The sequence below is a fragment of the Eurytemora carolleeae genome, unplaced genomic scaffold, assembly GCF_000591075.1.
Source record: "Eurytemora carolleeae unplaced genomic scaffold, Eaff_2.0 scaffold1136, whole genome shotgun sequence".
Lineage (NCBI taxonomy): Eukaryota > Metazoa > Arthropoda > Copepoda > Calanoida > Temoridae > Eurytemora > Eurytemora carolleeae.
In genome coordinates this window covers 93,570-117,656 of record NW_019397181.1, presented here as the reverse complement: position 1 = coordinate 117,656, position 24,087 = coordinate 93,570, and the positions used below count along the sequence as shown (strand labels likewise).

General features: G+C 31.0%; 3 protein-coding genes and 1 long non-coding RNA gene across 5 annotated transcripts; 2 read left to right on the top strand and 2 right to left on the bottom strand.

The window, feature by feature from the left end:
• Window positions 1–1,622: 1,622 nt before the first annotated feature.
• Window positions 1,623–3,243, top strand: LOC111712568 (uncharacterized). Its single transcript, XR_002767495.1, has 2 exons — window positions 1,623–1,695; window positions 3,193–3,243. It is a non-coding gene; the product is annotated as an uncharacterized LOC111712568 (long non-coding RNA).
• A 61-nt stretch (window positions 3,244–3,304) lies between these two features.
• On the bottom strand, window positions 3,305–5,181 carry LOC111712567 (acanthoscurrin-2). 2 transcript variants are annotated; one of them, XM_023487218.1, is made up of 2 exons: window positions 4,645–5,181; window positions 3,305–3,974 (listed from the first exon to the last, which is right to left on the bottom strand). In XM_023487218.1, exons 1-2 carry the CDS (start codon window positions 4,656–4,658, stop codon window positions 3,425–3,427), a joined length of 564 nt encoding a protein of 187 aa, XP_023342986.1. In that variant the 5' UTR covers window positions 4,659–5,181; the 3' UTR covers window positions 3,305–3,424. The 2 variants fall into 2 exon arrangements, with proteins under 2 accessions (XP_023342986.1, XP_023342988.1); XM_023487220.1 differs by having other exon boundaries at window positions 3,305–3,971; window positions 4,645–4,889.
• An 825-nt stretch (window positions 5,182–6,006) lies between these two features.
• Window positions 6,007–18,954, top strand: LOC111712566 (facilitated trehalose transporter Tret1). Its single transcript, XM_023487217.1, has 20 exons — window positions 6,007–6,067; window positions 6,644–6,679; window positions 7,326–7,411; window positions 7,976–8,041; window positions 9,071–9,147; window positions 9,277–9,357; window positions 10,382–10,462; window positions 10,746–10,861; window positions 11,070–11,111; window positions 11,285–11,337; window positions 11,655–11,713; window positions 12,055–12,109; window positions 12,278–12,304; window positions 13,092–13,201; window positions 14,248–14,302; window positions 14,723–14,779; window positions 15,211–15,249; window positions 15,454–15,574; window positions 16,196–16,314; window positions 17,386–18,954. The coding sequence occupies exons 5-20, from the start codon at window positions 9,088–9,090 to the stop codon at window positions 17,538–17,540; spliced, it is 1,230 nt and encodes a 409-aa protein (XP_023342985.1). The 5' UTR covers window positions 6,007–6,067; window positions 6,644–6,679; window positions 7,326–7,411; window positions 7,976–8,041; window positions 9,071–9,087; the 3' UTR covers window positions 17,541–18,954.
• Window positions 18,955–20,159: 1,205 nt separating this feature from the next.
• On the bottom strand, window positions 20,160–23,053 carry LOC111712565 (uncharacterized). The gene is made up of 4 exons (XM_023487216.1): window positions 22,993–23,053; window positions 22,450–22,528; window positions 21,624–21,685; window positions 20,160–20,838 (listed from the first exon to the last, which is right to left on the bottom strand). Exons 2-4 carry the CDS (start codon window positions 22,518–22,520, stop codon window positions 20,279–20,281), a joined length of 693 nt encoding a protein of 230 aa, XP_023342984.1. The 5' UTR covers window positions 22,521–22,528; window positions 22,993–23,053; the 3' UTR covers window positions 20,160–20,278.
• Window positions 23,054–24,087: the final 1,034 nt, after the last annotated feature.

The following is a 24,087-nucleotide window of genomic DNA, read 5'->3' as shown; positions in this document are numbered from 1 at the left end:
CTAAACTGTACATGTCTAGTCTAAACTGTACATGTCTAGACTAAACTGTGAATGTCTAGACTAAAGTGTACATGTATAGTCTAAACTGTATATATCTAGACTAAACTGTACATGTCTAGTCTAAACTGTGCATTTCTAGTCTAAACTGTACATGTATAGACTAAACTGTACATGTCTAGTCTAAACTGTACATGTCTAGATTCAACTGTACATGTCTAGACTAAACCTAACACGTCTAGAGCTAAACTGTGAATTTCTAGACTACACTGTACATGTCTAGCCTAAACTGTACATGTCTAGACTAAACTGTAAATGTCTAGTCTAAACTGTACATGTCTAGACTAAACTGTTCATGTATAGTCTAAACTGTACATGTCTAGACTAAACTGTACATGTCAAGTTCTAAACTGTAAATGTCTAGTTCTAAACTGTACATGTCTATAAGTTCTATACTGTACATGTCTAGTTCTAAACTGTACATGTCTAGTTCTATACTGTACATGTCTAGTTCTATACTGTACATGTCTAGTTCTAAGCTGTACATGTCTAGTTCTAAACTGTACAGGTCAAGTTCTAAGCTGTACATATCTAGAGCAAAAAAAAAAGATTGAGTTAGCGAAGGAAAATCTAGGACCATGCCAAGAAGTTGCGACACTTTAAATTCGATCCAGTCTTGAACATTTATCAAACTTTTTAATTCAGTCTGTATCTATGTCATGTATTACACTGCTAAATGAGAATCCCTATCATTTTCTTCCTAATATCAAACTTCACCCAAAAAATGTTAAATGATCAAATTGGATACTTATTTACTACCGCCGTTTTACCCACGCTTGAGCGTAAATTACGATTTTAGCTATTTTTCAAACTCAACAAAGAATTTCAAAGCTGAGACATTCCCGTGGTTCTCCAAAGTTCCCCAATCAAAATTTTAGGCAAATCGGTCAATGGGTTCCAGAGTTTTGATCGGACATACAAACAAACAAACACAGATTACTACTTTATATACTAAAATTACGCTCAGAATTCTAGATATTTGAATTTTTTTTTTCACAACAAAATGTTCTTAACCACGAAATACTTTACACGTACATGTTATTTAATATTGCGGTTTTTATAACAGTGTGTACAGCAAATACGGACCAGGTTCAAAGCTGTTCATCATGAACTATTTATTTTCATACTTAATTTCCAGTTTTTTTTGTATATGGAATCAGAATGCTCATTTGGATAGCAGCCAAAAAATAATATCAACATGTTAAAAAATAAGATAGTGTAAACATAATTTCAAGTGACCCTGTATGCAAAGATGACAATGTCCTTAGGTGGAAAAAATAATCAAAACAGCCAAGAGCTATTTTCCACCTAATTGCTTTATACTTGTACTGTTAATATAATCATCAATTTTGTGATTGTAAACTCTATCTGTATACAGATACATTTATTTTAGCAATAAACTTTATCTTATCTTATCTTATCTTAAAGTAAAAAGTGTGAAAATTAAAATAGGATTACATGGCTCTCAAAATGTAGTTTTTTTCTTTCACTTTTGTTTTGCTTATTGCGGATGTATAAGAAAGTTTAGGTTGGGTTAAAAAATAAAAATCTGTATTATCTTTTTTTTTCAGAGTTTGCTAAAAGTAACCATCTGAAAATGACTCGCCTAAATCTGCTTATAATATTTCCAATCTAAAGGTATGTAAGGGTACTATTTTATATTAAATATGTTATTATTCTATTGTCCCAGAAATGAATCAGGATGGCGTAAAATCCTTTACCACGGCATGATAGGCAATAATACCAATATAATGAAGACGACTTTTTTAAGTTGTACTATTAACATGCTTTTTCCGAATTACAAGTTTACAAGTAATTAAAGAGAAGCTTTTTTAATTGACAGCTTCTCTTTGTTTTCATTTATTTTGTATCTATGCTCAGATGCTGTGTAAACGCTTGATATAAATCAAAATTTAAGTCGAAAGTCGTCTTCATTGTAATGATATAATCGCCTACCACCGTACAATGTCACACATAATTGACAAAGTTTACTTAAGATTATGAATTTTGATTTTGATGAATTTAATAATATTTGTCAGAATTTTTGGTTAATTTCATTTAAATGCTTTGACTAAATTACAACATATTTGTTTACTAAAACAAGATTCGGGTTTTCGGGACTTTTTATAAACAAGATTTACTTCAGATTCTGTTCAGCTATCCAGTTTTTGTTCTTTATGTATTCCTAAAAATATCGATATATGTTTCTACTTAAAAAATTGCAGTAATCGATAAGTAAGTGGTTTATATAAGATCTTAGATATATAAGTCTACTGGCTTGGAAACCCAGATTTGTCTGGAAACTACACTTTCCATTTCCACTTTAGAATCGTTTAACCCAATCAATAAAACTCCCGTGGTTCTACCAAGTTTGATTTATGATCTAACAGCCCAAGAAACAGAAAGACTACATTTTATATATGCATGTATATATATAAAAGATTATGTAAGAGTAACTGATGTATAATAAATAATTTCAAAATACAGGTTTTCAATTTTGCACAGACCTTAAATACATTCATAAAACACAATTTCAGCTTTATGTGTCTATAAAAAAATATTGTATTTATACATTTAAAAAAAGAATTATTGAAGCTTCGTGCCTGTTTATATGACTAAATATAATATATATATATACATATATGCAAATTAGATTTAACGATTTTAGCAGATAAAAATTAAAAGATTTTATATATAATGATATACATATAATATATATATATATAATATATTTTTCTCTCTTTTATCAAACATTTATGTCAGATGGTCTCTAAAATTTGCTTTCTAACATCTATATAATTAGGAATAATTTAAATAATTTTATGAAATTAGTTTTGACAGGACAGATATATATTTTTGAAGACAAAAAAATAAGACGTTTGTTCAAGCAAACTAATTATAATTATATTACTGTGGGGGGGGGGGACTTTATACAACAATTTCAGATTAATTTTGATAACTAATCATGTCTTAAATGATTTGTCATTGTAAGATAATGCACATTTTTTGAATTGTGAAATTCTGACCCCGTTATATTTCACGCCAGAGACCATATGAGGTCCCAGATCTTGGCCCCTTTGGCTCTGCAATTTCAACGCGTTTTGAATTCACAACAATCTTGTATTCTGTATTTAGGATGAAGGGTAAAAATGAGGGTAAAGAAAGCTATGAGAAGGAGGAGAAAAATGAAGAAATTGAAAAAATGTTGATCACTGGCAAAAAAGGACTGTTCACCGAAGAAAAGAGGTAAAAGAGGAAAACAAATTTATTTCTAATTTTTAATAAATAAATAAATAAGTTAGAAAGATAAGATAAACAAAATTCGTTTTTATCCAAATGCTTTGCCGGACTGAAGACCATTTCTTTTTCAATGATAGCCGTCACTTCCGTATCCGCCATAGCCACCTCCTCCTCCATATCCGCCTCCGTAGCCACTGTCTCCATAACCTCCACCGCCATATCCGCCTCCACCATGGCCTCCGCCACCATAGCCTCCATAACCGCCACCTCCGTATCCTCCGCCTCCGTGACCTCCACCACCATAGCCTCCATAACCTCCGCCCCCATGGCCTCCGTAGCCTCCGCCGCCATGACCTCCACCGCCATAGCCTCCGCCACCATGACCACCGCCTCCATAACCTCCTCCCCCATATCCTCCACCGCCATGACCACCACCTCCGTAACCTCCTCCTCCGTATCCTCCGCCGCCATGGCCTCCACCTCCATACCCTCCTCCATGACCACCGCCTCCATAGCCTCCACCGTGTCCCCCACCTCCGTAGCCTCCATGTCCTCCCCCACCATGACCTCCGCCATAACCACTGCTGTATGTTTCAACTTCTGCTACCTCGGCCTCGGCATATTCATCTTCTGACCTCGCAAGGCCTCCTAAGGCCAGCAAAGCCAATCCGAGCCTGCTTAAATAAAATTTGAATTATTTAATTTTTCTGAAAACATGTCTTTCAAACTAATAAGAGACAATAATTCAATAATAATAAACCTTAATAAAAAAATAAAGCCATGAATCAGAAAAAAAATACAACTCAAGATTTAGGCAAAGAAAATAAGAAAAAGTCAATTAGAATTTTTAAAAAAGTGTGTCTTAGTGTAGTTTTGGAATTATTCAATGAATACTAAAAAGTGGTGACTGTATATAAGTTTGCAAAGGTAAAAGTATTTTTTGAAAGCACAATTTAACAGAAAATTTTTATTTGTTTTTTGTGTCTATTAATTAACAAAATCTAAATCAAACATTTGATAAACTTACAAATTATTAAAAATGTTGGTGTATTAAAATTAAAAGTTTTTAAAATATTCAATTATACAATGAAACTAATAATTCAAAGAAAATTTAAAATTTAACAAAGGAAATGATTTTTCGCAACAAACTAAAAATTATAATCCCTATATATGTTCAACCCGATGTCGTAGATCTTTGATATTTCAAACTATGAATTCCGTTAGACCAAATAGCCTGAGTTTGAAATATCAACGGTTTATAGCATCAGGTTACAAAGAAATGGGGATTAAACATGTGAGTTTGTGGCAAAAACTCAATTCCCTTGCTTGAATTATTTCAACTGTTACCTTTTAAGCTGCATAATGGTGATTATTGTTGTTGTTCAGTAGATCAATACCAGCTCACTGTGCTGTTGTTGAGCTATTGATCTATGTCAGCTCACTGTGAACTTTTGGCCTAATTAGCACCTTATATATAGTTCAACTTTACACCTTAATCATTGAAGTCTTTACAGATAGGATAGCATACACAGGAGTTAACCAAAAGTGTGGGGGGGGGGCAATTATTATTTTAATTATCCCCCCTTTATTGTAATTGTATATCTAACAAAAAATTACACTGAACTCCCCCCTCCTTCCCGCACACCCCTTTTCCCTCTCACGCCCCTGATTTAGCGACAGCAAAGATAGGAATGATTTTGTGGATTATCCAGCTGAACAGATGAACCAGCAAATTCATCTGTGCATTCAGCTGTCATTCTTCCTAGCCTGTATTCAACTATTCATTAGGATGTCTTGAAAAAGATTTTAAAGTATGCACCCAAGTTTTCTTTATTCTAAGAGGTTCCCAGAGCTCAAATATAACTAAACGCTTTGTGTAAAAATCATTTCAGAAAAATGCAATTTTTAACTCTTTAAACATTTAAACAACTGCTAAGCAAGACACTTTGACTATTTTTGACAACAATTGTGTAGTTTAGTTCTAAAAATGTTTTTGTGCATTAATGGTCATGTACACTGACCGATTGAAATTATTCATTCTTTGAAAAAGTTCTAATTTTGAAAGAGCCCATTTTTCGTTCAAATTTTATTTAATTTCTTAGATTTTGTTGAAGCTATATTCTAACTAAAAATACCATAGAAGATGAGAAGACATGGCCGGGAGCATGTCAAGATCTATATTTTTTTTAGACACCCTACTTTTCATGGATGAATGAGTTGACTAATGGATAGACATGTTTAGAGTGACAAAAAATATTTCTTAAAAATCTAAAATTAAATTATTTACTTTTTTAGAAAAGAAACAAGTTTTCTACGAACATTTGTCAAAACTATTATTTTTGAATATAAGATTAAACGGAGAATAAGCGTGGATTTGCTAGGTTCAGTCAATATTTCAGAAAGCAGTAACTTTCGATCACAATTTGGCCCATCAAACATAATTTTTTCTTAAATACTTTTTTGTCGGCATATACGTTTTGAATAAAAAAGTTTGAATGAACAAATCAAGATTGTGGAATCGTAGACCGAAATATGTTTGATTTCAAATAAAAGAAATAGAATGCTTCCCACTCTGGCACCGGCAACCTTTAAGTTTTAACCCAAAAAATTAAAAACTTGTGACTTTATTATTATTATTATTATTATTATTATTATTATTATTATTATTATTATTATTATTATTATACCTCCCCCCCACTTTCTCTGAATATATTCGTGAGATACTGAGTGTTCTGGCGGTCAGCATTGGCTGCTTTATACATGGGACTAGGTAATAAAGAGATCCACACAATACAGTAGTTCACAGAGTTTATGATTTCAGTGGTCCATTCAATATAATTTTTCATAGAATACAGTAGTACGTCAACACCCAGGAAACATAACTGGATGATACATCTAGATGATAACTAGTTGTCCTAAACTCTACTTCAAAACTCCACTTAAACTCGACTTTAACTCCACTTTTGAATTCCAGTCACCAACTGGGTGAAATCTGGGTGCAAAAATTCGACTTAAACTCGACTTTTTGAATGCAAGTGTAGAATAAAGAGACCCAGAATACAAAATAAAATTAACCGTAAAATACTGTGGTTCACCGATTTTAGGGATATAGAGAACTGACCTAAAATATTTTTAAAACCATTTAAACATTTTTTTATACCTATTTTTTTTATTTACTATCTTGTCGCCTTCCAAAACCAATTTCAATGCAAACTAGTGGAATATTTCATGCATTTTTCATGTATTTTTTATTAATTTTTCATGTATTTTTCATGCATTTTTCATGCATTTTTTACACATATTCATTTTACATTTCCTTGATTTCAATTTGGCTTTTTTCTTTCAGTTTTGTTTGGCCGATCGTTCTACCAAAGATAATCAGGTATTTTCCAGAAATATTTGATAATTTTTTTCTTGCCAATTAAGCCTTTCTATCTTGTAATCTTTCTACCTTGTAATCTTTCTATCTTGTAATCTTTCTATCTTGTAATCTTTCTATCTTGTAACCTTTCTATCTTGTAATCTTTCTATCTTGTAATCTTTCTATATCTTGTAATCTTTCTATCTTGTAATCTTTCTATCTTGTAATCTTTCTATCTTGTAATCTTTCTGTCTTGTTATCTCTCTATCTTGTAATCTTTCTATCTTGTAATCTTTCTATTTTGTAATCTTTCTATCTTGTAATCTTGAAACGTTGCTGTTTTCAGTGGTACTTACAATTACAATCTTTTTAATTCTATATTTTTGGGATCAATTTGCACAGCTTTTGACGTGAAATTATCCTGCATGTTATTTCCGTAAAAAAGTATTGAGCCCGTTTGTTTCAGCCGTTTTGACTTTTATTTGATAAAAAAAGGGAAACATGATGTTTCTGTGAAAAAATTAAATTATTTTTCAAATAATTTTTTTTGTTTTTTTTTTCTCTCAAAGTTTGCTACAAAGTTATTTACAATGACTAGAGAAAGAAATAAGAAAAAATCTAAAATATTTCTTTATTTTTATTAATTTTTCTTAAAATCTTCATCCAGTGATTCCAACTCTTCTCTGGCCAACGTGACCGGCAGCGGGTATACAGGATACTCAATAGATCCAACCACTGATGTTTCATGGATAGGTATAAATTTGATAAACAGGGTGTCCCACTAAACCTGGAAATACAGGGTGTCCCACTAAACCTAGCAATACAGGGTGTCCAACTAAACCTGGAAATACAGGGTGTCCCATTAAACCTGGAAATACAGGGTGTCCCACTAAACCTAGAATACAGGGTATCCCACTAAACCTAGAAATATTTAAATGTATGTTTCAGTTAGTATTTTGGTGTTTGGTAACTTTAAATGTATGTTTCAGTAAGTATTTTGGTGTTTGTTAACTTTAAATGAATGTTTCAGTTAGTATGTTGGTGTTTGTTAACTTTAAATGAATGTTTCAAGAAGTATGTTGGTGTTTGGTAACTTTAAATGAATGTTTCAGTAAGTATTTTGGTGTTTGGAAACTTTAAATGAATGTTTCAGTAAGTATTTTGGTGTTTGGAAACTTTAAATGAATGTTTCAGTTAGTATTTTGGTGTTTGGAAACTTTAAATGTATGTTTCAGTTAGTATTTTGGTGTTTGGAAACTTTAAATGTATGTTTCAGTTAGTATTTTGGTGTTTGGAAACTTTAAATGTATGTTTCAGTTAGTATTTTGGTGTTTGGAAACTTTTTGGGAGGAGTCATCAGTGCACCACTTAGTAATACTTTAGGTAATACTTTTTTTCTTTTTCATTATCACATAGATATAGGCATTCATGCAAGTTATTATTTCAATTTGACATTTAAGCAATCACAACGCCATGGCCATTTCACTTTTTGTAGCCCCAGACATTTAAATAGTAAAACTGAACTAAGCTGGGAACTTTTGAATAGTGCATATCGGGAATAATACTTCATCCACTCTTTTTCTTAATCTTAAATAATGCTTGTTCTCCTCTTGTTATTAATCTCCTGAGCTGAAAACTAATTAACCGATCGGGATTAAGGATATTCCATTATAAAGTTTTCAGCTCAGAGCTGTAAACTTTAGAATGGTGGATATCGAGATCAATGCTTAATCCTTTCTTTTTACTAATTTTAAGATTAATTTAGTCTTTAGATTAATTTCTAGAGATTACAGATGCACTCTTTTTCATTAAAAAAACACTTTTTCAAAATTTAAAGAGCGCATCTCTGATCTCTAGAAATTAATCTCATGACTGAATTAGTCTTCAGATTAGCAAAAAGAGAGGATCAAGCATTGATCTGGATATCCCCTATTCTAAAGTTTTCAGCTCTAAGCATTCTAAATTTAGTGTCAAGGTGTTATTGGTAAATTCCTTAATTTTAGCTTGAGAGCTTGCATATTTTAGCACGTTGAGAACATTACAAATCGAAGAGGCAAACTTTTTTGTTGTTGGATTAATAAAATCTTTAAAATTTTCATTCTTCAGAGGGGTGCATGTTTGTCAAAATCTGAAGGACAAATTAATCATTTTCTCTATTTTGATTTCATATCGGAAAATGATTCAAAAATGACCACTTTATTTTAAAAACTCTGCGGAATGAACCATTTTTTCGAACAAACTTTAAAAGACTAAATAATTTCTGACGACTGAAAAAAACGAAATAAGTCAATGAGCGTTATAGAGAAGATTTTTAAAAGGCCGAACGAGCCCATCTCTACCCTTAACAGGGAGGCAATCAAAACAATCTTTTTGATAGTTTAAATTTTTTTGTAAAATTACTTTGAACATTAGGACGTAGGCTGACCTTGATGCTGGGAGTTGGGGGTATCTTCGGTCTGTCTTATATCCTAGTTTTAACAGCTGTACAGGTAATATTCATCTGTCATCTGTCATCTGTTATATATTCTTGTGAAATATTTTTTTGTTTTTCTGTTTATAAATTTTTATTTTTAATTTGCAACCTTTGACAGTCCCCTTAATTTCTCCCCTTGTTTAAGGTTAGCATGCTGTATTTGGCTCGAGTTCTCATGGGAATAGGATTAGGAATATCTACTTCAGTTTCTACCGTCTATATACAGGTATAGTTCAAGGAACAGAGGGGCGTATACAGGAATATCTACTTCAGTTTCTACTGTCTATATACAGGTATAGTTCAAGGAACAGTGGGACGTATATAGGAATATCAACTTCAGTTTCTACCGTCTATATACAGGTATAGCTCAAGATAAGATACAGTGGGGCATATACAGGAATATCTACTTCAGTTTCTACTGTCTATATACAGGTATAGTTCAAGGAACAGTGGGACGTATATAGGAATATCTACTTCAGTTTCTACCCTCTATATACAGGTATAGTTCAAGATAAGATACAGAGGGGCGTATATAGGAATATCTACTTCAGTTTCTACCGTCTATATACAGGTATAGTTNGGGGTTCTTTTTTAATTGTCCGGGAGGGGGCTCATGTAGTTCCCGTTTGAGTATGAATACTCCCTGCTGGGAATTATTGTTTTGACTTATTACAAGGGGGTGGGCTAAGTTCTGTATGCGCCATATATGAGGAGGAAGCATCTGATTATATTAGCAAACTTGAACCAATAATATTAAATACGAGATTTTACAAAAAATATTCCGAGGTCGTAACTTTTGTTTTGTTATCTTTTATTCCTTCAAAAGGTTTCAGTCCGTATATTTCATAGTTCGACGGAATTATGTTGATTACTCGTGGATACCTCTAAAGTTCGATAAAATATGATACATCTGTTTTCAAGGATAAAGAAATTGAGTTTTTGCAACAAACTCTAATTTTCTAAACCCTACATCTATGCAACCCAATGTCATAGACCTTTGATATTCCAAACTACGAATTCTGTTAGATCAAATAGTTTAAGCGTGAAATATCAAAGATTTACACTATCAGGTTGCGAAGATATTGATATTAGAAAATTCGATTTCGTGGTAAGAACTCAATTCCTTTGACATAGATTTAAAATTAAATGCATTGTGGATTAACACAATCAAAACTAAAGTTCCAAACTTTGTTTAAAATATCAACATAAAGTTATTGTTTAAACATTTATAACGTTTTTAACATATTCAGGATATAGCTAGCCCTAAGATCCGTGGCAGTTTAGGGGCTATACCTTCCGTAGCAGGGGCCCTTGGAGTATTCTCATTTCAGGTCAAATAAATCAATTACTTAAATATTTGATAAATCAATCATAAAATCAAATTTTTGAATAATCAATCAACGAATCAAACAATTACACAATCAATTAACTAATCAAACGTTATGAGTAATCATTTCACAAAAATAAAATATTTAAGCAATTATTTCAATAATAACACATTTCAGAAATCAGTTTTGCTCGAAGTAGCTGAGTTATCTTAATCAAATCTTTCGCAAATCATTAAAATCTGAAATAATTAGAAATTAAAGTGAATTAAAACAAAAACAATTTCAGATTCTGAATGCATTTATAACCTGGCGTCAGCTGAATGTGCTTGGCGCCACCCTAAGTATTCCATTAATCCTGGCGCTAAGCTTCCTTCCCGAGAGTCCAGTTTTTCTAGTTTCCAGGTAAAACTTTTATTTTAAAATTTAAAGTAAAAATATCCATCTTTTCCCAATTCTTTTGGAAGAGCAACATGTAGTGATTATACTTATCCAGGTTAGGTTATTTAAAATAGATAGATAGTCACGGAAGGTTGCTATTTCCAGAGGAACTGTCGGTCCAGTGATTTGATAAGAAATCACACATTTCTTTTTTCGCCTCATTTTATTTTAGGCAAAAATTGAAAGCTGCAGAAAAGGCTTTGCGAGCTCTAAGGTTAGTTCTGAATCAGATATACTTAAAAAAAAGATTCTATCCCGTAAAAAAATCTTAAAAACTAATCCTCCCCATTAAATTATTTCTCTAAAAATGATATAATGAAAACATAATTTTCCTAAAACAAATTGTTTTTCAAAAAATGTATTTTTTTAAATCAAAATATGTTTTAGAGGTCCAAATTATGATGTACAAAGTGAACTAAAAAGTTTGCAGGCTAGACAAGGTAAAACTTTTATATTTTCTATATAATAAAACAAGACATTCGTATATATATAGGGTGTCTATAGCCGGCCAAACGGCTGGACCGATTGGGCTGAAATTTGTTGTGGAAACTCAGTGGTGGCTAAAAAATCAGAAATTTTTTTCAATTTTTTTTTAATTATAAAAAAATCCACGGGCAACGCCGGGCCCTTCAGCTAGTGTATAACAAAATTAGTTGTAATTGAAAAAAAATACAACATACCAATACAAAAAAAAACAATGCGATAGAATAGCAATATTGTAAGTTAAATGTTCTTAATATTCTGATTTTATTTTTAGATAAATCAGGAAAATCTACCAAGAGTAGAATGTCTTTCGCAGTTCTTAAAGATAAAGAGGTAACAGTCGGTAATACTAAACAAAATCAAAACGTATTAAATTTCCAAAATTAAAAACGTTGTTTAAATAAAAAAATACAAAGAAAAAGAAAAAAGACTGAAAATGTCAAAATTAGAAAAAAAGTTAAAATAGAGTGCTTTAAAATGAAAAAAAGCTATCAAGACAGTTTAATAAAAACAGCCAACTTTGATTGTTACAAAAAAAGCAAATCAAAAGCAAAGTAAAAAGGCAAAAATATAGTCCTGGACCATGAATTAAAATTTCAGCTCCTGGTGTGCAATATAGCAATATCCAAGAAAAAAGAAAAATATAATGAATTTGTGTTTATTTGTATGTTTAGGTTTTAAAACGTGTTTTTATCAGCTGGATGCTACTTATCTTATTAAATGCTTCAGGAAATTGCAAAAAAAAGTACTACTACGAATAATGATTTAATAATAATTATAATGATATTTATAATGATATACGTATATATATACGTATCAATAATAAAAATAACAATAATAGAGATATATTTAAACTCTCAAAATCTCATTAATTTTTTTAATTGCAATTTTAATTAGGTGTTGGTTTGGTAATGAGTTATACAGGTAATATCCCTCATAATTGTTCGTTCTTGTTTCTTATATAACAATAGGAACCTAATTTACAAGAGCTAGTATGAAATAAAAAAGAATCAGAACGCTGTGTAACACATAGGTTTGAGGGAAAAAAAATCAGCACGCTGTGTAACTGGGTAAAACATAGGTTTGAGAAAAAAAAGAATCAGAACGCTGTGTAACTGTGTAACACATAGGTTTGAGGAAAAAAGAATCAGCACGCTGTGTAACACATAGGTTTGAGGGGAAAAAAATCAGCACGCTGTGTAACTGGGTAAAACATAGGTTTGATGGAAAAAGAATCAGCACGCTGTGTAACTGTGTAACACATAGGTTTGAGGAAATAAAGAATCTCTTTATCTAAGCTTGACATATTTTTTTAAATGAAACCCTGCCTGCAAACTCTATATTTGTAATGTTTCTAGCCAACAGAATATCATTAATTGAGAAGATGCACAAAATTTATAATCTTTTGTAAAATATATTGGCCGCTTGCTTTCATCCAGCGCAGAGTTATTCTATTAAAAATCAAAAACCTTGAGATATTTCCAAAAAATAAAATAGTTAATTTGTTAAGGATAAAAATTTGAAATAATTAAGTCCTGTATTTTCATGAAGGGCTCAATGGAAACTGCTTACATCTTCTTTTTTATAAGAAACATAAACTCATGACTTTTGACTTTGAATTTGAATTGGGAAGTTTGTTGAAAATAAGTATTGTATAATGTATATAAGATTAAATATAATCATCAAAATTGGAATCAGATTATTTTTTTAGTTCAAATCTTCCAATCTGTGAATAGTTCAGTAGATGAGTTCGTTGCTACAATATATGTCGGAAGTGCACTTCTAGCAAGCAATGTTGCTACAGTTTTACTAGCTCATAAGGTGACAAAACACTCATTTAATGGCTGATTTTCTAGCTCATAAGGTAACAAAACACTCATTTAATGGCTGATTTTCTAGCTCATAAGGTAACAAAACACTCATTTAATGGCTGATTTTCTAGCTCAACAAAACACTCATTTAATGGCTGATTTTCTAGCTCATAAGGTAACAAAACACTCATTTAATGGCTGATTTTCCAGCTCATAAGGTAACTTAACACCTGTTTTTAATGAGCTCACAATGTAATAAAACAGCTGATTTGATTTTCTGCTCATAAGGTAACTTAACAACTGACTTTCTAGCTCATAAGGTAACTAAACAGCTGTTTTTTTCTCATAAGTTAACTAAACAGCTGATTTCATACTAAGCTCATAAGGCGCCTAAACAGATAATTGTCTAACTCATAAGGTGCCTAAAATGCTGTGTTTCTACCTCATAAGGTAACTAAACAGCTAATTTTATATATAATAAGGTAGCTTAGCTGATTTTAAAGCTCACAAAGGAACAGCTGATTTTCTAGCGAATAAGGTAACTAATAAACTGATTTTCCAGCTCATAAGGTAACTTAACACCTGTTTTTAATGAGCTCATAATGTAACTAAACAGCTGATTTGATTTTCTGCTCATAAGGTAACTTAAAAACTGACTTTCAATTTCGTAAGGTAACTAAACAGCTGTTTTTTTTCTCATAAGGTAACTAAACAGCTCTTTTTTTCTCATAAGGTAACTAAACAGCTGATTTCATACTAAGCTCATAAGGTGCCTAAACGGATAATTTTCTAACCCAACTCATAAGGTGCCTAAGCAGCTGTTTTTCTAGCTCATAAGGTAACTAAACAGCTGATTTTCTAGCGAATAAGGTAAAAACAGCTGATTTTATAGCTCATAATGGAACTTAAGAGTGAATTTATAAAGATTCACATACAATACTTTTGGGAAGATATTAATTATTTCCGTGGCCGGGGACGCTGATATAAATAAAGCCATTTAAATGATCGAAAATGTTTGATAAACATAATTGAATTTTGGCAAAGTCCCTTTTTCAGTTACCTCGAAGAATTATGATGATGGTATCTTCTCTTGGTATTTCTGCAACATTAGGTATTTAGTTATATTTTTTTTCAGTTAACTATTTTTAATGTTTCTTAATATTAAAGCCTAATAATTAGATTGTTGGAACAGTACATAGAATTCCATTTCATGGATTGACGTTTCATGCAAAAACATTTTATTGAAAGGAAATTTCATAGATAAGCAATTTCAGGCATTTAATAGACAAAATGTCCCATCTGTAAAATGTCCTGTCTGTAAAATGTCCTATCTGTAAAATGTCCTCTCTGTAAATTGTAAAATGTCCTCTCTGTAAAATGTCCCATTAATGACTTTTCCTGATATTTTTATCTAAGAAATATTTTTCAATGTCCCAACACCAATTGTATAGTTTCAAGACCAAATTTTATAAATCCCAACATATTTTCTTGGGACAACCTGCATAGTAATTATTATTTCTGTTTTGTTTAGCTATTCTTGGTTTATCCTACCAGCTGCAGGACTGGGAGAAACAATGTATTGAACTAGGTGACAACAGAATAATGGAAAATTAATAATTTCATTTTTTTGAAAATATAAGATTTCCTGAGAACAAAATGTGAATGGAAACCATAACAATTGTAATATACTATTTCAATGATTAATAATCAAGTTGCAAACTCAAATATAATAACTATATATAACGCTTTTATTTTGGTTCGCAATGTTAAAGTTTTTGGACAGAAATTTTCTCTTTGTCGAGAAGGTTCGAGCCTTTTTAGATTTTATTTATTCCGAGAACCAATCAAAAATTTAAAGCACACTATTATGTACAGCTAATATAACTTTATACCACGTTTATAATAAAATTCACCAAGAATTGAGTAAGAATGATAAAGTACACAGTACATACTTGTTTCATAAAAGTTTATTTACAAAAATTTATTTAAAATTTTCTTATTAATATTAAATGTATTCAGGAAAAATAAGTGCTGAAGGATGTAGTTACGGAAACCTGGGTTAGTATCTATCTATCTATCTATCTATCTATCTATCTATCTATCTATCTATCTATCTATCTATCTATCTATCTATCTATCTATCTATCTATCTATCTATCTATCTATCTATCTATATATCTATCTATCTATCTATCTATTTATCTATCTTTCTATCTATCTATCTATCTATCTATCTATCTATCTATCTATCTTTCTATCTAGGCTGGTTACCCCTGTGTACCCTGATGATCTATATATTTGTTTTCAATCTTGGTATCGGAGCAATGGTCTTCATCACAATGGCAGAGATACTTCCCCCGCATGCCAGGGAGATAGGGATGAGGTAGACAGTCTCCTTTTTTCCCATTTTTTTCTAATGTTTTTTCATTTTCTTTTTTCTTTTTTTCTTTTTCCTTTTATTTTTTTATTTTTTTTCTTCATTTTTTTTGATTTATTGTTTTGCTTTTTATTGTTTTTTACTTTTATTTTTTTTTTCTTGATTTTTTCCTTTTTTCACAATTTTTTGAACTATGGAATAAAAAGACGTTTGTTGTACTCAAGTTATGATTTTTTATAGTTTAATAAAAATGAAACACAACATTTCTCCAGTCTACACAGAAAATTTATAATTGTTTTTCAAGCTGCTGGTAAGGGGTAACTAATTGTTTCATAACATTATTAAAAGATTGCGGAAATGTCGTCTTCTCATTTCGCAGTTTTAATTGTCTTGTTACTGTGAGATCCCCAGAACTTTGAATTTATTAACTGAAAGTAAAGATGTCTTAGGTTAAATTCTTATTATTACCAGTTTAATTTCGTTTTTAAATTATAAATATAAACAAAAATTGTTTCTTTTAAGGAATACAATGTAAAGAGTCAAAACCATAAGAACTCCGAGGTCATGTATTCAGACGAAAAATCAATAAAATATAGTTTTATTAGTTTAAGAAGATATTTTTTTTAGTCTTTGTATTGCGTTGTCGAGTCCTACAGCCTTTCTTGTTCAGTACTCCTTCCCCTACCTCCTACAGGAGCTTAAGGGACAAGGAGTTTTCTGGTTATATTCATCCCTATCTCTAGCAGGTAAATAATTCAAGGGGTTTATATTCATCCCTTTCCCTAGCAGGTTAATAATTCAAGGAGTTTATATTCATCTTTATCTCTAGCAGATTAATAATTCAAGGGGTTTATATTCATCCCTATCTCTAGCAGGTTAATAATTTAAGGGGTTTATATTCATCCCTATCTCTAGCAGGTTAATAATTCAAGGATTTATTCATCCCTATCTTTAGCAGGTTAATAATTCAAGGGGTTTATATTCATCCATATCTCTAGCAGGTTAATAATTCAAGGAGTTTATATTCATACTTATTTCTAGCAGGTTAATAATTCAAGGAGTTTATATGTATCCCTTTCTTTACCAGGTTAATAACTCAAGGAGGTTATATTCATCCCTTTCTCTAGCCGGTTAATAATTCAAGGAGTTTATATGCATCCCTATCTCTAGCAGGTTAATAATTCATGGGGTTTATATTCATCCCTATCTCTAGCAGGTTAATCATTTAAGGGGTTTTTATTCATCCCTATCTCTAGCAGGGTTAATAATTCAAGGTTAATATTCATCCCCATCTCTAGCAGGTTAATAATTCAAGGATATATTTATCCCTATCTCTAGCAGGTTAATAATTCAAGGGGCTTATATTCATCCATATCTCTAGCAGGTTAATAATTCATGGTTTATATTCATCCCTATCACTAGGAGGTTAAAAATTTAAGGAGTTTATATTCATCCCTATCCCTAGCAGTTTAATAATTCAAGTTTTTAAGACAATAAAAAAAAAAAATTTAGAATTTACGATAATGAGACATGTAAAAACTCTAGAATATGAACAAGAAACAAAGCACTTATGCAATGTAAACCACCCCATCACTTGATTTTAGTAAAGTACTTAATTTTCTGTTGATTTTTGTGGGCTTCACTGTAAGACATTGTATTTTTTTCCAAATTAAGATTTGTGTTTCACAGAATTATTTAGAATTCTTGTTTATATCATGCACATTTAGGGTTTTGGAATTTATAATCATATAATCCAAATGACTCATAAGATCAAAGATGATACTTTTAGACTTTAAAAAAACGTATTTTGATTTAAGGATTCGTTTTCATCACGTTCATGATTCCTGAGACCCAGGGTAAAACTGATCAACAGATTCAACAACAGATGCAATCAAATCAATCAGATAAACTGAACCAGGAATCTACAGTATCCATTGCAGATCAAAAAGTGGTGCAAAAATCTACAGTTTAAATCAGAAACTGGTGCAAAATTCCCCACTTTAATCAGAAACGTGCCGAAGTCCCCAGTTAAATCAGATACTGGTTCAAAAGTCCCAAGTTAAATCAGATACTGGTTCAAAAGTCCACAGTTAAATCAGATACTGGTTCAAAGTTCCCAGTTAAATGAGAAAGTAGTGCAAAAATCCCCAATTTAAATCAGAAACTGGTGCAAAAGGTCCCAATTTAAACTAGAAATTCGTGCAAAAGTCCCCAATTTATACCAGAAATTGGTGCAAAAGTCCTTATATTTTAATCAGAAAGTGGTGCAAAAATCTCCACTTTAGATCAGATACTGGTGCAAAAGTCCCCAGTTTAGATAAAAAAAATTGGTGGAAAAATCTTTAGTTATAATCATAAAATGGTACAAAAGTCTCCAGTTCAGATCAGAAAGTGGTGTAAAAATCTCCAATTTAAATCATAAAGTGGTGCAAAATCTCATGTTTAAACTGCAAAAATCTCTTATTCTCATTCACAATCGTTGCAAAATATCATTGTTAATATATAGGCATACAATCAATGGTTTAGATTTGATTTTATCTCGACATGGAAGCTTTCTGAGGGCAATCTTTCAATTTTATTATTTAGAAACTGACTTTGAAATAATTTGCAACCTGAGGGCAATCTTTCAATTTTATTATTTAGAAACTGACTTTGAAATAATTTGCAACTTAGAAATTACGGTCTCTGAATCAATAAATGAATATTTTTTTATAACCCCCATTTTTAGGGCGGAAAAATTGAACCGTTGTCTATTTATATATTATCAAAGTTATATTTTTTGAAAATCTCTCAAACAGATTTTTCAAAATCAATTTTTTTACATTTTGATAAAGAAAAAATTCTAAAACATTTAATTTTGAAAACAACGAGACTGATATTCCACTATTCAAGCTTCTTTTTAAAATATGGCTGTGCACAACAAATCGTACAGAGAGTTCCAAAAAAAATCAATTCGCAATCATTAAAAAGTCACTTTTTTACTTTGTTTTAGATCGTTAAAGTTCGTCCCTTTTTTCTTTAGCCACTATTTCTTTTTCACTGATGGTATACACCACTGATCAAAGATACAATTTTGAATTAATTTAAATTTAAATTTGTGAATTATTTTTACCAACATTGATCATACCAAAGAAAAGAACAGATAACAGATAAGAAATAAGAAATAAGAAGAACAGATAAAAAATGTCAAATTTTCATCAAACATGGAGCACTGGAGCCAAATTCAACTTAAATTTAACTAAGTTAAATTTTGCTCCGTTGCTCCAACAAAATGTATTTGAAGTTTGACATTTCTTAAAAAGCAAACTTCAAAAAAAAAACTTGTTTGGAACACCTTTTAGTATATACTGTACCTTTTTATACAGGGTAATAAACATGGGAATTAATTGCCGACTTCTAGATCGTGTTTGTTCCAAGCGGGATTACTTCGTAAACATAGTTTTGTGTATCACAGTTAAACATTTTTCACGTAAAACTGTTAGTCCTGGGATTTCCAAAATGTGGTCTACCATTTTTTTATCTTCAAAATTGAAGGAGATATTAGGAAATTTGTCCAGATTCCGCTTTAACACAAATCAACAAAATCTTTAATATCTCTTAAATATCTTAATTTTATAGATACTAAGATGTTTTGAAATCTCATAGAAGTTTCATCTTTTTTTGATGCACTTTATGTAATTTATCAATTATCGGAAATGAAAGACGATAGTCAAGTCGTCTCTCCATTCCAATGTTAATTGGGACATCTGTGCCATGCATTTTCTCACTCAGCCTTGTATTTTTAGCTTCTAAATTAAGCAGCCGACAAAAAAAGTTCAATATAATGAATTTTTTTTAAACATTGCAGCTCTTACAAGTTAAAACAAAGATTTTTACCGTTTTGGTTGTTTTTTAAATAGTCTTTTTCTTTTACAATCTTGAAAAGATCACCCTGTGTGCATAACTAAGCCTTTGCATTGGGATTAGGATCTCTCAAAATTCTAGATAAACAAAACATGATAAACATGATTTATCATGCTTGTATTTTTTACTGACAAGGGTTAGTACAAATTAACAAAAAAACGTTTGAAAATAAAATTAGGTTTAATTTTAAAAAAATAATTCAAAACGTGTGTTTTATACTATTTACAATAAAAGCTCAATTTAAGCTCAAATAAATATTTTCCCTTCAAAATGAGATTATCATGTATTCTCGTGTAGTGTATACACAGTAGATCCCAGAAACACATCATGAATAACGAAGACGACTAGAGAAGACAATGTTCGAAATGTTCAAAAAAAAAATTTTTTTTCTATTGCTGGACTGTTTTACATGTCAAGTCTCAAATAAATGGGTTTTAATTTTTAATTTTTAGTAAATTTAGTAAATTGACAAAATTAGAGCTTGCTTTCAGATTGTCTTTTTATGCAGATTTTGTTGATTAACCATTGTTACCAAATTTATTTTTGTATGTACTGTGCTGCGCTTTTAAACTATGTATATAGAGTAGACTGTTAAAATATTATTGCTGCCTTACATTCTCGTGATTCTTGTGATTATAATTTTGGTACAATTTTACTAAATGTATCTAATTCAAAATAAAATAATAAGTCTACAGAAATATGATTTATTTATTTGAATGTAATTTTTTGCATTAGATTGTACTTTTACAGAAATTTATAGCATTTTCAGAAGATATATTTATTTTTTGAAAATCTCAAATTTTCCAACTATTCGCACTGCTGAAATCCAGACCTAGCGCAGGTTCTGCACACAAATTTGCAATCTTTGTCTTCACAAACTTCAGAACATTTAAAATCCTCAAACTCAACCGGATTAGGGATAGATGGTTGGAATTCATTAGCTTCGCCCTTTGAAGTCGTCTTTGTCTCAACATTGACGTCGAAAAGCTCGACCAAAAACCGGTTCTCAGGATCTGGTTTGGTTTGGTTCGACGGAGTGTAAACAAACTTTCTCAGTTCAGCGGCCGCTTTTAAAATTGAAAAGGCTGAAAACGCCTTGCGAGCCGATTCCACTGCCACAGCTGACGTGTATCTGGTGACCTGTGCCGGAAAAACAGCAGACTTCTCCAAATCCGCGGCCATGTTGGCAGCATGAGCCATGATGGCGGATGCCTTACCAAGAACCAAGGCTTCTCCAGCTACTTTTGCTGCAAGATCAGAGGCTTTATCTGGATCCTGTTCGTTAGTGTTCAGTGATTTCTGGATTAGGTCCTCAGTTTGTTCAAGCATTGAACCAACAGCCTTAGCTAGCTCAGAGATTTCTCTGCCTAAACGTTATAATGATGAGTAAGTAATGTTCAACACATGTTAGCTTTAGGACAGGAACTAATCGACTTTTTGATGAACACAATATTCTAATTTTAAATGAATTGACAAAGCAAGTTTTTAATAACAATAATTTCAGAAACTTCTAAAAAATCCTTTTTCTAAGGATGACCATTGACCATTATGCTACAGCTAAACCCTAAATAAGCCATACATTGAAAGAATTCATCAAATGTTATTATTATGATAATGATAAATGATTATATGGAACTCTTTAAAACTGTTCCCGCATATTCATGGCTATTCATTTATTTTCGCAAATACTGAGATTTACGTAAAATAGTATAAAACCTATCAAAAAATTGTCAAGACGACATTTGATAATTTCTTTCGATGTTAGTCTTAGTTGTTTGCTATACAGACTAATACATGGACGTTCTTTAGTAATAGGTTTCCATTTCCTGGTTTAACAATGAAAATACAGAAGTTTTGAAGGATTCCAAAACACATACAGAGAGAAATAAAAAAAAACTCTGGAAGCGGAAGACGATTATTTCTTTAAATAGTCCATAAACACGAGACACCGCAATTGTGCAGTGTAAACAGACCCTTTTCACATAAAAATTGATTGAATTTCTGATTTTAAAAACTAGTTGCCTTGTAACAACATCAAATACACTATTAATTTAATGTCGTCTTCTTATTCCACAATCTTCTGGTTCTCACTGTAGATTACTTAAATTGCATATAAACAGACAGACACCATTTAATTGTAAAAAGAACTTACTTAGCTTTTCTTGGGATTTTGAAACTGCAGTTGCAGTTGCAACAGCTGCAGTCATGGCATCTCTACACAATAATTCACATTATATATTGATAATCAAGATTTAAATACAGAGTATCCCACAGAACATGATAATTAAAATACGACTTTTTCAGATAACCTTTGATAATAATTTAATGAGTGTGTGTTTCTAGAATGATTTCAAAATGTTAGATATATTTTATATAGATATCAAAAGATCGCAAAACTTTTTTTGCTTGAAATGTTAAGTAGATTGAAATCTCTGAAAAAGGCAGATTTTAAGTTTTTCATGACTATTGACAATTTAGAATTTGGTTTGCGTTATAGATTAATCTCCAGTCATTTTGAAAGTGCAATTGCAAAATAACTTTGAAACGGGTTGTTTCAAGGGCCGCTTTGGGAAAATCCCTAAATTTTTGCAACCTGATGTCATAAAACTTTTCAAACTGTGTTTTTTTAGATTATATTATCTAATTTTAAAATTTTAAAGGTTTACTCTATTACGTTGCAAATATATATAGGATAGATTAGAACATTTGAAGTTTGTGGCACAGACTCAATTCCTTTGTTATCAAAAGCAAAATTTAGAATAACGAACATTTTGTACAAAATTACGAACAGGCTGCTGGGAATTTGAAAATGTACGAGATATTCGTAATAACTTAATGTTTAGAATTTTGCACAACATGTTCGAAATTTTGAAATGCTTTTGGTAGTGCGATATTATGAACAAAATGTTAGGGGTTTTCCTTAAATAAAGCAATCTAATTTCTTTGTAAATTCTGTGATTTTTTAGTGCATTATTTTCCTTGCTGCGGCCACTGTAGCTCCTGTAGCAAAAATAGTCGCATCAGCTGGGGCACCGTGCTCCTCATTCATCTTAGATTCTATCAATAAAATTTTTTAATTTTTTTAAAAAAATAAATCCGTACAAATAAGGAGTTTCCAGCGAACAAAAAATAATTCTAAAAATGCGAAACTGGTGATACGTATTTAAAAAAATTGCAAAAGAGAATTTAGCAAAATAATGCTAATGCAAATACTTTGCGCGCAAATACTTTTTGCGAAATGCGAAATTTTCGTGAAACGATAAAATACCGAAGTACAGGGTTATCAACAAAGGATGAGACTTTAATGTCGTGAAATTGCGATACTTTTTCGCAGTGTATTAAAATTGAATTTCAAAATAATTGATTCATTATTTCACCACTGTAACTAAATTATGAACATTTAATGCATAAAATAAGCGTTAACTCTTTTGTAGTTTTTTCAGGTTACCTCGTGTTTAATAAATATTAAACATGAATTAATCTAGAGAATGATCAAAGGTGTTTTTTGTAAGAAAAATTACCTGTTTCCTTGTTTTTCAAATCCCCAACAGCCTAAATTAAAACAATTAAAAACGTTTATTTTCTTTTTCAAACACTTCTGAATATTTTAAAAACTCAAATATATTCATTTATAGTTTCTTCATTATTTGATATAAAGAATTGATTTATTTTGATTGAATAAATTTACAACATGTTTTTTGGTCAATATGTTTATTTCTTTGATTTTTACACATTCTAGTTTTTTTTTGTATGTATTATAACATAATGAATTTTTTATTAAATATATTGTTAAACGTATGAAACGGGTACATCAATATATATATAAATATAAAATAATCAACAAAATCAGTCTTTAAATTTTTATAGATTTATATGTATATATATTTTTTGCTTGTCTGTTTGTTGGATCCAAAAAAAAACGTCAGAACGGCTGAACCATAAAGTCCAAATGAACACATAGATAGGATTTTGCCTTCCAAATCAAATATATTTTGGAAATACACTATTAAAAAATTTAAAAATCCGCAAAATTTTATCTCTAAATAAAATAGAGTACAAAATAACCCATTTTTTAATTAGCCTACTGTAAGAACAAAAAACTGATGATGTTTTAAAGCAATTTTTGAATCTATTTTTAGCAAAATGGCTCTGTTTATACTGCATAATCGCTGTGCCTCATGCTCATTGGCATGTTTAAAATCATAACTTGAGCCTAAAGTCGTCTTCCTATTCTAAAGTCTTCTGGTCCTCACCAAGAAGTATGGAATACAATGGAGAAGAGATCGACCCGGACCGCCTACCAAATGATTTAAACATGCTTTGCAGACGGTACTCCATTTTAAAAAGAGTCGTCTTTTAATTTATTAAATGTTTTTTTTTTCTATACATATCAAATTAAACCCGCCGTTGGACCCATAATGTGTACTGACCCAAGAACATCATGGTGAACATGACTGGATGGGCACCTCAATGGAGAGAAAGCAAGTAGAAGGAGATGGTCCATCTAAGAGACAATGAAAGACTTAGGATGGGCACTGGGCAGGGCCTGCATTTCATACTACAAGATCATGTACAACATAATCGCATGTAAGGCCTCCTCCCAGATCGTAGGGCTT